At 45.5% G+C, this 16,142-nt stretch overlaps 1 protein-coding gene across 1 annotated transcript; it reads left to right on the plus strand.

Moving 5' to 3' along the window:
- The first annotated feature begins 1,657 nt into the window (after positions 1-1,657).
- On the plus strand, positions 1,658-3,877 carry LOC122026655 (probable cysteine desulfurase). Its single transcript, XM_042585386.1, has 5 exons — positions 1,658-1,985; positions 2,092-2,596; positions 2,667-2,865; positions 2,942-3,376; positions 3,524-3,877. Exons 1-5 carry the CDS (start codon positions 1,658-1,660, stop codon positions 3,875-3,877), a joined length of 1,821 nt encoding a protein of 606 aa, XP_042441320.1.
- Positions 3,878-16,142: the final 12,265 nt, after the last annotated feature.

The raw sequence follows: 16,142 nt of genomic DNA on the forward strand, positions 1-16,142 counted from the left end.
GGTCGGGACGTACGAGCCAAGGATAACGGTAAACAGAAGCAGGTCGGGAACAGACCTGGCGTATAGGTCAGGACGTACAAGCCAAGGATAACGGTAAACAGAAGCAGGTTGGGAACATACCTAGCGCACAGGTCGGGGCGTACGAGCCAAGGATAACGTTAACCAGAAGCAGGTCGAGAAATAGACCTGTCGCACAGGTCGGGACGTACGAGCCAAGGATAACAGTAAACAGAAGCAGGTCAGGAAATAGACCTAGCGTACGGGTCGGGATGTACGAGCCAAGGATAATGGTAAACAGAAGCAGGTCGGGAAATAGACCTAGCGTACAGGTCGGGACGTACGAGCCAAGGATAACGGTGAACAGAAGCAGGTCGGGAAGCAGATCTAACGTGTAGGTCGGGACGTACGAGCCAAGTATAACGGTAAACAGAAGCAGGTCGGGAAATAGACCTGGCGTGCAGGTCGGGACGTACAAGCCAATGATAATGGTAAATGAAAGCAGGTCGGGAAACATACCTGATGTTCAGGTCGGGACATACAAGCTAAGGATAGCGGTGGACATAAGCAGGTAGGGAAACAGACCTGGCGTGCAGGTCGGGACGTACAAGCCAAGGATAACAGTAGACCAATGCAGGTCAGGAAATAGACCGGTCGGGTAGGTCGAAACGTACAAGCCATGGATAGCAGTGGATCGAAGGAGGTCATGATGTAGACCTAGCGCTTAGGCACTACAGGACAAACAAGCCAAGGAATCGTAACCGTTTGTCAGAAAATGTCAGAGAACAATCAATGTTTCAGGGAATATGCTAACAGTTGGGACTCGCTACGCCTTTGGTTTTGCCGCCAGCCTATTAGGAAGAGCCACGTGTCAGTCACCGCCAGACAAAGCCTGACAGCCGACATTCCCTGACACTCGTCAGGTCCCAGAGACATCCGTTGCAGTATAAAAAGGGATGTTTTGTCCCTTATGCAGGGACGCTCACTCGTCATTTCTCACTAGTCTTTACTTTTCGTCATTTCTCAGTGATTTCTGGGGAAAAAGTACCTGACTTGAGCATTGGAGGGCCTGACCCGGGGACTTTTTCCTTGGTTTCTGGTCTCTAACGACTCGTGGGCTCGTCTGAGTGTGCGCAGAGCGACAGCGTCATCGTCCTGGTCATCTTTCTTCGTCAGCCGCCCGTGCGAACCTTTCCAGGGGGGTACCAGGTAGATCCAATGCTTCAGCGACTTTCCGTCAACTTCCCGTCCATCAAAATCCACCTTCATCCGACTCAACTTTCTGACGGAATTAAATCCACTCTATCTTCATTGAAGTAAGATGAAATTTAAGTGTACCATAAGTCAAGTACAGCGGGAGGAGAAGATGAAACAGGCAAGGGAGAATGGGTATCGAAAGTTGAGGAAGGAGGAGGAAACTTACTGCATGCTGCACATTGTCTCAAACAATTAATAAACCCATTCGTACGCGCCACGTCTTGGCCAATAATATATATTAACGAACCATTAATAAACCGTTCTAACACGGAGTTGTGTTTCGCATTATTTTTCTACTTCTATATATATTTAATTCAGCTTTGCCATGCAAACCTGAATTATATATATTTAGCAATCCTCGCTTGACGTACGCCCCTTCTCCGGCTCTCTCCATTTCGCACTAATGACCTCGTCGACCGAGATTATACAGTTGCCCAAGTCGCCGACGGAGCATGCCGGAATGCAACAACATCGCGGCGAAGTTGGCGACCGCGCGGCCAGCAGCGAACTTGACCTGGTCAAACTCCTGCGCACCTGGATGGATCATGATCACGACGGCGATGACGACGAGAGTAGGTTCCAGTGGATACGGTCGCAGATCATCGGCGGCGAGGCGGAGATCGACACTCCATTCGGTCGCCGCCGGATTACGTACTCGGATCACACGGCTTCCGGCAGATTCTTGGGATTCATCGAGGGATTCCTCCGCCTACATGTCCTTCCATTCTACGGTACGAGTTCTAATTGATATGATTTTGAAGAACTAAATCGTAATTTATAATCTCGTTCCGTGATCTCGGTCAATTACAAATTGTAACCTCGATCGGGAGAGTGTAGGCAATACTCACACGACCGACAGCTACGTGGGCCTGCACACTACCAAACACTTTCTCGAAGCTAAGCATTACATCAAACAGAGGCTAGGTGCCCTCGGCCCCCACGACGTCCTCCTCTTCTGCGGCACCGGTTCCACCGCCGCCATCAAGCGCCTTCAGGAGGTGATGGGCATCGCTATCCCCTCCCTGCTCCGCGCCTCAGTTCTCCTGCACCTGCCGCCCGTCGACCGCTGGCTAGTCTTTGTCGGCCCCCACGAACATCACTCCAACCTCCTCTCCTGGCGCGAGAGCCTCGCCGAAGTGGTCCACATCGGCCTCGACAACGCCGGCGCGGTAGATATGGCCGCCCTGGAGGCTTCTCTACTGTCTCCTGACTTCGTCGGACGCCCTAAGCTTGGCTCCTTCTCCGCCTGCAGCAATATCACCGGGATTTACTCTGACACGCGCGCCATCGCGCGCGTGCTCCACCGCCACGGCGCCTACGCCTGCTTCGACTTCGCTTGCAAGTAATTTTATACTCGATTCTCTCTTTAAATGGGTGGCGCACAATTGAATCTTGATGTCGATGTGCGTCAGCGGACCTTACGCGGAGATCGAGATGAGGACAGGGGAAGAGGACGGCTACGATGCGATATTTCTGAGCCCTCACAAGTTCATAGGCGGCCCAGGCAGTCCAGGCATTCTGGTGATGAACGACGCTCTCTACCGCATCAAAGGCGGGCCGCCATCCACCAGCGGCGGCGGCACCGTCCTCTACGTCAGCAACCACGACGAGGTGCTGATCCGAACGTCACCATGCTGATTTTCATTAATGTATGTCTTTCCATGCGACGCATGAGCTTTGCTCGCAGGAGACCGTGTACTGCGGCGAGGTGGAGGAGCGGGAGGATGCTGGGACGCCGGCAATCGTTCAGAAGATCCGGGCGGCGGCGGCTTTCCTGGTGAAAGAGTGGGCAGGGGGGCCTGCGATCCGGCGGGCGGAACTGCGGATGCTCCATCGGACGTCGGGGAGGATGGCGTCGAACCGGAGGGTGTGGGTACTGGGCTCCGACGTGGCGGCGACTGCGGTGACGCAGCAGCCCATCGTGTCGTTCCTGGTGTACCCGGAGGCTCGAGGAGAAGGAACGCGTGGCAGGCACCTGCACTGTCGGTTTACCACGCGGCTGCTCAACGACTTGTTCGGTATCCAGGGACGCGGCGGGTGCGCGTGTGCGGGGCCCTACGGCCAACGCCTGCTTGGCATCGACCGCCGCCGTTCCAAAGCCATCCAATCCGCCGTCGAAATGGTTAGAATTTAATGACGGGAAAAATTAGGAATACAGTTATCCATAGCAATTTATTTCAATTAATAAAAAAATTATTATATAAATACTATTTTTAAAAAATTACTATTACATACTATTTTTTTATTTTTTATTAAAAAATTTCTCTAGGGTTATGAAGGAATCAAACCCGGGTGGACTCGAGTGAGCTTTGTGTACTACACCTCATGGAAAGAAATGGAGTTTGTGCTTGATGCCATAGAGTTTGTGGCAGATCATGGTCGCAAATTTCTTCCACTTTATACTTTCGATTGGAAGACAGGGAATTGGGAATTCATGCACCATCGACATGTCCTTCTTCCCATGAAATCAAAGGATGAAGACGATAATGAAAGTTACTATGGCAAAACATATGAAGATCATCTCAATTTTGCCAACAATATTGTTGATTCCCTACCAAGTGCCGCGTTGGATAGAAGCATTCCGGAGGCCATTGATCCTGATTTGGTCGATTTCATGTTGTAATATTATACAAATATATTGAATATAATTATCCTTATTAGGTGTGCTTATTTGTAAATTACATATGTGAATACGTTCTGAATCTTTTAAAGTGATATAACTTAGGTTTATTGGATTCGGTTGTTGGATGTAGACCTTGTATGTGTAGAACCTTTAGTCTCACATCTATTATTATAGTCCTGCATTTATTATTATCTATGAGCTGATAATAGATGCCCACTATATTTAGGGTGCAATGTTGACATAGTTTTTTGTTTCCCATTGATAAAAAGTTTTATGACGCCATCATCCCTTAAGCCCCTTGGAAGATCGACCTTTCTTTCCGCTGCATCTTCTTTCACAGAAATCAAGCCGACGACGCTAAAGACAAGGATATGACTCTTCAATTAGGTTCCTTGTCTATTATGTTTAAGTATTTATTCTCTTATGTCATGTTTAATTGATGAAACGAAGATCCATGCTCATGTGTTCCTGTATTTCTTATATGTGAATTCTTATACGATTCTTAGAATCCATACGACTTAGATTTTACAAAAACTAACAATTGGTATTAGAGCCACGACTCTGCTTCATTATTTTCATGGTATTAAATGTTGAATTTTACATCGATCTTTATTTTTATATACTAGATCAAGGTTTCCTAGTATAACATAATTTTTGATCGTCGAAAATCATATAAGAGAAAACTAGGATAGACTTGTTTTATGAGTTTTTCATATTTCTATGAAGAATACAAAGAACGACGAAAATTGTCACCGTTTAACCTAATTTTAAATAAAATTGTGATGGTTCAATCAATTAACAATCTTAAACTTGCGACTAAATCAAATATCAATCTATTCAAATTGTTTTTGTCCGATTGAGATTGTTTTTTGTTTCGATTCAAATTGTTTTTGTCCGATTGAGATTGTTTTTTGTTTCGATTCAAATTGTTTTTGTCCGATTGAGATTGTTTTTTGTTTCGATTCAAATTGTTTTTGTCCGATTGAGATTGTTTTTTGTTTCGATTAATTTTTTAGATTCTTTTTCTTAATCGATTAAGTAAGCTTTTAATCGAAAATAATTTTTTTCCATAAACAGTAGTTTCATTAAAAAAAACTACGAAACACTAATTTCTATTTCAATGTGAGCAGTACAGAGAGATAAAAATTTCGACCACTGTTTCAACATTAACAGTAAATAATAATAATAATAATAATAATAATAATAATAATAATAATAAAATTAAATTCAATTAAATAAATTAAATAGTATTAAATAATACTATTTAAAAGTAAGCTTTTAATCGAAAATAATTTTTTTTTCCATAAACAGTACTGTTTCATTAAAAAAAAACTACGAAACAATAATTTCTGTTTCAATGTGAATAGTAGTGATAAAATTTCGATCAGTGTTTCAACATTAACAACAAATAATAATAATAATAATAATAAATAAAATAAAATAAATTAAATAGTATTACATAATACTATTTAATTATAGAACGTGAACCGTTAGCTTCTTAAGAAAGATTTCTATATTGGCTTTTGAATTGATTGAGATAATTAATTGGATCATACCAATCAATTATTATAAGGTATCAATCGATTAATAAGTCTAATTTTACATTGTTAAGACTGATTAAGTAATTTCTGTTCGAATAAAATACCTAGGGTTTTCTTGAGTCTATCTACACAATGTGTTACTAAGTTGAACTATTGTGTCGGTCCAAAAAAAGACACTCTAGGTAGGTTTAGTAAATTTTGTGTTGGTAAACGTATATCTATATCAAAAGTAATCGACCCAAAGGAAGGCTACTTTTATACCAGATATATGCCTAAGGTAACTTACAACTATGAAACAAAATATTATTTTGTTCAGATCATGCACAAAATATGTCGGTCCAAAGAAAGGTATATTATGTGGCCGATTAAGGTTGTTGTGACCTATGCACCAAAATATAACTCATATAAAATATCATATTATGCACACAATGGGTTGACCCAAAGGAAGACACATTGTGTGGTCAATTAAAGTTTGAGTTATATTAAAGAGTATCGCTAACAAATAATGTGTCGGCCCAAAGGAAGACACATTATGTTGTACTTGATATCTCATAAAGAGCTCATTTATATGCATTTAAAATTTTATTTTATTTGCATAATTTAATATTACTTATATGTTCTTGACTTTAGTTAAATCGTGAACTTAAATAAACTTCTCTCTTAAATTTCAGTGCAATCTGTAACTGCTAGCATTAAAAACATTCCAACACTAACTGGTTTGAATTTTACTGAATGAAAAGAATACGTGACCATAGTCTTAGACTGCATGGACTTAGATTATGAATTAAGGAATGATCATATTGTACCTCTGACCAGTGCTAGCACTATGGAGCAGAGGGCTGAATTTCAGCTGTAGGAGAAATCAAATTGCATATGTCTGAGTATCATGAAGCTTTCCATACCGACACTAATAAAGGGGTCAATAACAGAGAGAGGAGATGCTAGGAGTTTCCTGGATCAATTGGAAGACCGATTCACCTTAAATGAAAAGGTCGAGACTACCACAGTTCTTATGAAGTTGGTAATCATGTGGTACAATGGTAAAAGACACATAAGGGAGTACATTATGGAGATGTCCAATATAGCGACAAGTCTGAAAGCACTAAAAATTGATATGTCTGAGGGTATGCTAGTGCATTTCGTCTTGATGTCTCTGTCTGCACGGTTCACTTCTTTTAAGATATCGTATAATACTCAAAAGGAAAAGTGGGCATTGAATAAGCTCATTGCTCAATGCGTGCAAGAGGAAGAGAGACTAAAGATTGAGACATCTGAGAGTGCTCACTTAACATCTGATTCTCAAAGTGCGAGCAAGAAACGAAAGAGGATAAATAACAAAGGAAAAGGAAAATAAACTGCAGATTCTGGAGGCAATGGTCATAAGGAGCACAAGAAGCAGGATAAGGAATCTACTTGTTTCTTTTGCAAGAAGAAAGGTCGTATGAAGAAAGACTACCTCAAGTACGCCAACTGGCGTGTAAAGAAAGGTAAACTTCTCAATTTTGTTAGTTTGGAAGTCAATTTAGCTATTGTACCCACTGACACTTGGTGGATAGATACCGGTGCTATTACTCACATAAGTGTCACTATGCAGGGTTGTCTCAGGAGCTGACTTCTGCTTGATGGTGAAAGATATATCTATACAGGAAATGGAAAGAAGGCTAAAGTCGAGTCGATTAGTGTTTTTAGACTTTGTTTAGGAACCAATGTCTTTTTAGATTTAGAAAATACATTTATTGTACCGTCTTTTTGATGAAATTTAATTTTAATTTCTTATTTGGACAAATCAGGTTATTCTTGTTCATTTAGAAATAGAATTTTCAGTATTTTCTTTAATTCAGTGTTGGTTGGCAATGGTTCCTTAATTGATAAGCTTTATAAATTGAACACTTTTACTCCTATAGTTAATAACGTGATAATGCATAGTATAGGTACGAAACGTAAATTGACTAACGAGAATTCTTCCATGTGGTGACATAGGCGTTTAGGACATATATCCAAACAACGCCTAGAAAGGTTAATGTCACATGGAATTCTCGATTCCCTTGACATGTCAGACTTTGATGTCTGCATAGAGTGTATCAAGGGGAAGATCACTAACAAAAGAAAAAAGGGGACTAACTATTGTAGTGATGTTTTAAAACTAATACATATGAATATTTGTGGACCATTACCTAAGGCATCTTGGAATGGACACACATATTTTATTAGCTTCATAGACAACTATTCCAGATTTGGCTATCTGTACTTTATTTATGAGAAATCGTAATCTTTGGATATGCTCAAAATTTTCAAAGTCGAAGTTGAACTTCAACTAGGTAAGAAAATTAAAGTTGTCAAATCCGACTGTAAAGGTGAATATTACAGTCGATATGATGGATCAAGTGAACAACATCTAGGACCTTTTGCGAATTACCTTGCTGAGTGTGGAATTGTACCTCAGTATACCATGCCTGGTACACTGAGTCAGAATGGTATAGCTGAGCATCGCAATCGAACCCTAAAAGACATGGTAAGAAGTATGATGACTTTCACTTCTCTACCAGAGTCCTTATGGGGTGAAACACTCAAGATTACAGTTTACCTACTCAATAGAGTACCTAGTAAGACAGTAACTAAAATCTCATTCGAGATGTGGACGGGTAAGAAGCCTAGCATTATGTACTAACAAGTTTGGGGTTGTCCAGCTGAAACTAGGCCTTACAAGCCTAATGAAAGGAAATTGGACTCAAGAACGGTTGGCTGTAATTTTGTAAGATACTCTGAGAGGTCAAGAGGATATAAATTTTATGATCCCTCTAATAGGTTCTTCTTCGAAACGAGAAATGACAAGTTCATTGAGGATAGTAGGAGTAATAAAATCAGAGAAGTATCTTTTGAGGAAAGCATTGGCGATCCTCCTGTGGTTACTACTAGTATGATCAGTAGTTGTATGGTTACCATACCGCACATTATGGGTATCACACATCTAGTGAGCGTAGTGAACTAAGATATTCTCATGACATCTCCAATGTAATTAGAGGAACCTACCACTGAAATTGAAGTATCACCTCATATTGATGAGTAAGTATCTCAAACACAAGTGCCTTTAAAGTGATCCACAAGAGAACAGAGAACCACGAATTCTCGTGATTATGTTTATCTCCAAGAGCATGATTTTGACATAGGGTTGGAGAGTGATCCTACATCTTTCCAAGAAGTCAAACAATGCTCTAACCTTGAAAGGTGGATTAACGTCATGCAAGATGAGTTGAAGTCTATGGCAGACAATGATGTTTGGAAACTTGTCAAATTGTATGAAGAAAAAAAGTCCATTGGCTGTAAATGGATATTTAAAACCAAGCGAGATTCAAGGGGCAATGTCGAAAAGTATAAGGCTTGTCTTGTTGCCAAGGGATTCACTCAGAAAGAAGACATTGATTACAAGGAGACTTTCTCACCTGTGTTGACGAAAGACTCCCTTAGGGTAATCATGACACTTGTAGCTCATTATGATTTGAAGCTACATCAAATAGACGTAAAGATTGCATTCCTCAATGGAGACATAGAGGAGTCTATATATATTGTGCAACTAGAGAATTTTGAGTTTAAAGAATCAAAGCACCTAGTATGCAGATTAAAGAAGTCCATTTATGGTTTAAAACAGGCATCTCGTCAGTGGTACCAGAAATTTTATCAAGTGGTTACCTCATTTGGATTTAAAGAGAACCTCGTTGATCAATGCATATGATCCGACGGTAAAAATCCGGAACCCCCTAAGGAGTCAACGCTGAGGGGAGGTCACAAGGTCCAATGGCTCGCCGGAAAAGGGCGAGCCGACCGGACTCAGAAGAAAGGAAAATCTGATAGTGAAAGGCACCCTGGTAGGGACCAGGGGTCCGACGCTCAAATAAAGCAGTGCGTAATGACCGAACGGAAGGAGATGCCGCCCGGACGGCGCAAAGAATCAAGCCCGCCCGGACGACGTTCATCGCCCGCTCGGTGGGCCGGGCACCCTAGTCAGACGGTGGGTAATAGACAGGGACATCTTCTGACAGCCGTCAAGTCGTATGGCTGTGCCATACTTCTAGTCTGACAACGGGTGGTCCTGCCGTCCCATCAAAGAACATGCTCGGACTGTGGCAGCATGGTGTCAGGTAAGCTCTCTGACAAGTGCACACCGTGGTATGGGTTGCTGACACGTATGCACCTCGGTGGGCGTGCATCGGTTCCTTCTCCGTCTTATATAAAGAGGCTATTACTTCGCCAAAGGTACGCAGAATACGAATTTGGCAGCCACTTTCTCCAACACTTACCTGACTTGAGCGTCGGAGGACCGTCGCCGGGACACCCTCCGGCTCGGTTTTGTTGCAGCGCCCGAGCACTCGAGGATCCAGCAGAGCGCCACGTGCAAAGATCCGCCGACTCTTGATTCGGACAGATCAAATTGGCGCCGTCTGTGGGAACGCTCCCGCATCCGATCGGAGACAATGGACGAGGCCGGACGACAACACACGGTGACGCTTTCAGCAGAAGAACTCGATGCTCTGGTCGAGATGAAGGCCGCCAAACTCATGGAGCAAAACAAAAGCATCCGCCGAAGGGCGGAGCAACAAGCAACATCTGCGTCGTGGCCGAGCCGGCACCTCCACCACCGCCGATTCCTCGGCCTTATTTCGCACTCAAGCCATACCACCAAGAGATAGAGGATCTTTCTCGGATGAAATGCCGAGACGGGATGACAGGAAGGGGAAAGCTCCCGAGCGGACTCCTCCCGAGCGGATCAATCGCCAATTTTCGGAGGCTATCCCACGAGACTCTGCCCAAGCACTACGTGCCTCCGACGATCGCACAACGAACAAAATAACGAAGACCCCGGTAAGTTCGACAATAGCCACGCCCATCAAGCACACGATGGAGTAAAGTGTAGAGTCTTCCTTACCACCCTCTCGGGATCGGCTCAACGGTGATTTCGGAGGTTGCCGGACGGATCCATCACGAGCTTCAAGGAATTCCGAACGGCCTTCCTCCACCACTTCGCTAGTAGTCGGCGTTATCAAAAGACAAGTGTCAGCTTATTCGCCATCAAGCAAGAGCCGAGAGAATCGCTTCGAGGCTATATTCAGCGATTCAACCAAGTGGCGATGGATATCCCCATGGCCACATCGGAGACGATGATGAATGCCTTCACGCAAGGCCTTGTGGATGGGGACTTCTTCCGGTCGCTCATCCGAAAGCCGCCCCGAGATTATGATCACATGTTACATCGGGCCAACGAATATATAAATGTGGAAGAAGCGCAAGCCGCTCGGAAAAAGGAAACTCCAGCCGAGCGCGCACCTGTTCATGCCGAGCGAAAACAACACACCGCTCAGCAGCCACCCAGAGGACCGAGGGCCGAAGCAATTCGATCCCCTCACGTCAGATCGCACGTACAAGAAGTGGCTGCCGCTCGGCCCAAGCCAAAGAAGAGGTGGACCCCCATGTTCTGCAAATTCCACCAGACGGATACGCATAACACGAGGGATTGCCGAAGCCTTCCCTTTGTGTCCAATCCTGTTCCCAGGAAAGCCGAACGACGGTCGCCTCCCATCGACAGGAGACGTAGGACTCATGAAGCTGACCGGACCCGCACCGAGGGGCGACATCAGCCGACACCCGATCGGCACCGATCCCCAAGGCAGGAGAATCACCGGGCGTCCAGAGAACGGTCACGACCGTCCGCTCGGGAGGAGGAAAATAGGAACAATACTTCCCGGGGCGAGATCAACGTTATTGCTGGTGGGCCGACCGGAGGAGATTCCAACCGAGCCAGAAAGGCGGGCGTCCGGCAGCTGCAGATCCACGCGGTCGGCTGCAGCCAAGAGCGGGCAAGTGGACCGGAAATCACTTTCGGACCCGGGGACTTAGAAGGAGTAGAAGTGCCCCACGACGACGCGCTGCTCATTAAAGCAGTAATAGCAAATTACACCATTCACCGCATATTTGTTGACACAGGGAGCTCTCAACATCATATTCAAGAAGGCGTTCGATCACTGCAAATTGATCGAGCCGAGCCGCCCATGACGACCTCGCCTCACGGGTTTACGGCAACGGTTCACCGGCCTGGACAACCGCTAGCCACCTCACCGGGAGAAGAGCCGCCAGAGGACAAGGACAATAAACTTTGTGGTGGTCGACTCTCCTCATCCTACAACGTCATTTTGGGACGACCGGCGCTCGGCGAATTCCGAGCGGTTGTCTCAACCTTCCACCAGAAGATAAAGTTCCCCGTGGAGGACAAAGTAGGAGAAGTGCGGGGAGATCAGCTAGCAGCTCGGCGGTGCTATATAGAGATGATCCGAGCAGAAGCTTGTTCCGCTCGGAAGGCGCCCCGAATTGAGGTACACGCCATAACCGAGAAACCTCCTGCTTTAATTTATGATGAAAAGGAGGAAGTCCAGATCCATCCGACCCGATCGGAGGCCACGACTTTTATCGCCTCTGATCTGGGGAAAGAACAGAAGGAGAAGCTGATTCAATGCCTCCAACGAAATCATGATGTCTTCGTCTGGTCGACACATGAATTACCTGGAATTTCCCCAAGCCTAGCGCAGCATGAATTGCATGTCCGACCGGACGCTCGGCCAGTGAAGCAGAGAAAAAGGGACTTCAGCGCCGAGCAGAATGCCATTATCCGGGCGGAGGTGGAAAAACTTCTGAAGGCCGGCCACATACGCGAGGTGCAGTTCCCGAGCTGGCTGGCCAACGTAGTCTTGGTCTCCAAGCCGGGCGGCAAGTGGAGGGTCTGCATCGACTTTCGAGATTTAAACAAGGCGTGCCCCAAGGATTTTTATCCTCTGCCCCGGATAGATCAGCTGGTGGACTCCACGGCTGGCTGCGAGCTAATTTGCATGCTTGACGCTTACCAAGGATATCATCAAGTGCCGCTCGCCCGGGAAGATCAAGAAAAAGTAAGCTTCGTAACGGCTGACGGCACATATTGCTACAATGTGATGCCGTTTGGATTGAAGAATGCCGGGGCCACCTATCAACGCTTGATGAACAAGGTGTTCAAGGAGCAGATCGGGCGGAATCTGGAAGTTTATGTGGACGACATTCTTATCAAATCCGTCCGAGCAGCCGATCTTTTCAAGGATATGGAAGAAACCTTCCGAACAGCAAATATGGAGTCAAACTAAATCCCCAAAAGTGCCTGTTCGGAGCCAAAGGACGTTTCTTGGGGTATATAGTGACCGAGCGGGAATTGAAGCAAACCCCAAGAAGATTAAAGCACCGCAAGACATGCCGCCCCAAGAAATACAAGAGAAGTGCAAAGGTTGACCGGTCGGATAATCGCTCTATCGAGATTCATCTCAGTCATCCGACCGGAGCTTGCCATTCTTCAAGATCCTGCGCAAGGCTACTAAATTCCAGTGGGATGAAGAATGTGATCGAGCATTTGAAGAGTTGAAGACATATCTTAATTCTCTACCAGTGTTAGCCAAGCCGGTCGGAGGTGAGTCACTTTATATGTATCTGTCGTCAACTGAGCATGCTGTAGGCTCAGCACTTGTGAGGGCGAACGGCGGAGAACAGCCGGTGTATTTTCTAAGCCACATTTTAAAAGATACTGAATCTCGTTACACTGGGCTTGAGAAGTTGGCCTTTGCTTTAGTTCTAGCCGCTCGGCGCCTGCGGCCGTATTTCTTGGCTCATACCATTATTGTCCGGACGAACAGCCCACTTGGGAGAGTGCTGTTGAATCCAGAAGCGTCCGGACGGCTTATCAAGTGGACGACAGAATTAAGTGAATTTGACATCCAATATCAGCCCCGCTCGGCGATTAAAGCCCAATCCTTGGCTGATTTTGTGACCGAAGTGCAAAGGCCAGAGCCGGAAGCTATGTGGAGAATATATGTGGATGGATCCTCCACTCGGCTTGGAAGTGGATCGGAATATTACTACTCTCACCTCAGGAAGAAAAAATGCACCTATCCGTCCGGCTAGATTACAAAGCTACTAACAATGAAGCAGAGTATGAGGCCCTCATAGCCGGATTGCAGGCAGCACGGCATGTGGGAGCAGGTCGCGGACTCACAGTTGGCCGCTCAGCAACTTTCCAGCACCTTTGAAATCAACTGTTCGGCTCAAACTCTACGCTGAGGCCTTTGAAAACTCAAAGCTACTTTCCGAGAGGTGCTTATTCAGAAGATCCCGAACGGAGAACCAGGCCGGCCGATGAGTTAGCCAAACTCGCGAGCTCAATAACGCCGGTCGCCATTCAGCAACCAATTGAAAACGCTGCTGGTGGCGCATGTCGACCGGATGCAAGGCCTCGCGTTTCCAAGTGACCGGAGGACACCTATTATAGAATTCCTCCGTTCGGGCACCACACCATCCGATGAATATGCAGCCCGGCGAAGAGCCGGTCGGTTTACACTCATCGGAGAGCAGCTTTACAAGAAAGCTTTCTCGTGCCCTTTGCTGAAATGTGTAAGCTCGGAGGACTCAGCTTATATCCTCCAGGAAGTACATCAAGGATCATGCGGAGGTCATCCGGGCGGATGCTCATTGGCCAAGAAGATCCTCTTGGCCGGGTACTTTTGGCCAACTTTACAAACAGATGCCGCTCGGACAGTATCTACATGCCTTTCATGCCAGAAGTATCACAACTTCTACCACCGACCGGCAGAGGAGATGAAGGCATCAACCATCTCATGTCCGTTCGATCAATGGGGAATGGATATTTGTTGGTGCAGTGAGCACCAGATGATCGAACCTGAGTTTTGATTATGGCAAAGGGCTCAAAGTTAAGTGGTGGTGTTATCTAACAAAGTTCATGGAGCTTGCAGGAAAGTCCTAAGTGATACTTAGGCAAAAGTCCTAACTACGGTTAGGCAGGTGAAAACCCTAGGGGGTGGTAACCCTAGGTGGAGAAAAGTCCTAACTGCGGTTAGGCAAGGTGAAAACCCTAGGGGGTGGTAACCCTAGGTCATAGGGGGTGGTAACCCTATGCGGAAAGTCTTGGCAGGTCGAGGGCTTCAGGCAAAAGTCCTAGGGGGTGGTAACCCTAGGTGGAAAGTCCTGGTGTCACGAACCAGGTGAAAGACTGGACTAGCCGGGAAGCGGATGTCCAGCAGAAAGTCCGGGAGCCTCGAGTGCCGAGCAAAAGTCCAGTCGATCTGGAGGATCGAACTGGCATCAGGTAATCTCTCCTGAGGGGAGTAGGTGAGGACGCGTTCCCCGTAGAGGGAACAGTAGGCGTCGGGTCGGAAATCCGAAGTCAGACCCGGACAGTCCGGAGACTGTCATAATATTCTTTATCATCTTCATATTTATTATTGTTTTGTGCTAACTTTGTGCTGCAGGGTATTTTTGGGATTAACATATCTTGCAGGGGCAAAAGTGCACAATTACTCTCGGATGAACAGTGTCTGAGGCGCCTCCATGGGGCTTGGAGGCGCCTCGGGTGCAAAACATAAGCTGGCTGCGAAGCAAGCTTCAAGGCGCCTTGGATAGGCTTAAGGCGCCTTGAACAAGTTGATGAAGGCGCCTTGGAGAGGTTGGAGGCGCCTTGAACAGGATAGAATTCGACCAGGTCGGTTCTGATCCACGCGGGTGATGCGGCCAGCCTGGAGGCGCCTTGGAGGGGTTTAAGGCGCCTTGAACACTGTTTATAAAGGGGATTCGACCCGCAGCTAAAAAATAGAACATCCAAGTCTTCCTTCTGCATTTAGCTGCTAACGAACTCGTCCCGAAGTGCTGCAACTCGACACCGACAACCCGAAGCTTCAATTTAGTATTTTCCATTGTCGGTATAAGATTATTTACTGCATTACTTGTAATTCATCTTTGTATACTTTCGAACTTATAGTTGTTTCCCATCGAAAGTGATCAAGGATCGCGGGCCTTCGAGTAGGAGTCGCCTTAGGCTCCGAACGAAGTAACTCCTTTGTGTCTGTGTCTCTTTTAATTTCCGCTGCATTAACTCTTACGTTTTACGATTCCGATAATCGAACGATTTTAGCCACGAGTGCTATTCACCCCCCCTCTAGCACGATCTCGATCCAACAATTGGTATCAGAGCGGGGTCGCTTTGAACTAGTGCAACCACCATTCAAGCATTTTTCGTGGCTTTGTCATGTGTATAGGGTAAAAATATACGCCTTTCGTTTTTTTTTCCCTCCAAAATTATTTTCGAAAAATTCATTTTCATCCTTTCACGGTTTATTAGTATTGATAAAATATTGAATTTGGCAAAATTTGAAATAATATTTTTTAAAAATATTTTTTTAATAATATTTTATTATTTTTTTTCGAAACTGGTGAACTTCTATTTCTATTCTTCCATACCGCACTGCTAATCCAGGATCAAGTCCTGGTACATTTTTTTTGCTATTTTTTTTTGGGCAAGGTTCTTTTAAATGGCCCTCCAAGAAGGCTTTAGCACTTCTCGCCCCCCGCTCTTCTCCGGCGAAGACTTTACCTATTGGAAGAACCGGATGATCTACCATCTCAAGACGCAAGTCGAGATGTGGATCATCATCCAGACCGGTCTCGAGCTACCACTTGACGGCGCTGGAGAACTCGTTTCATGCACTAACTGGGATACCAGCATAAGAAAGAAGGTCGAAGCTGATGCCAAAGCAACCTGTATGCTGCAATGCGGGTTGACAAAAGAAGAACTGAATAGAGTCGGACCATTTTCAAGTGCGAAGGAGCTATGGAACAAACTAATTGAGCTGCACGAGGGCACGTCAGAC

The sequence above is a fragment of the Zingiber officinale genome, chromosome 10A (assembly GCF_018446385.1).
Source record: "Zingiber officinale cultivar Zhangliang chromosome 10A, Zo_v1.1, whole genome shotgun sequence".
In the NCBI taxonomy this organism is placed as follows: domain Eukaryota; kingdom Viridiplantae; phylum Streptophyta; class Magnoliopsida; order Zingiberales; family Zingiberaceae; genus Zingiber; species Zingiber officinale.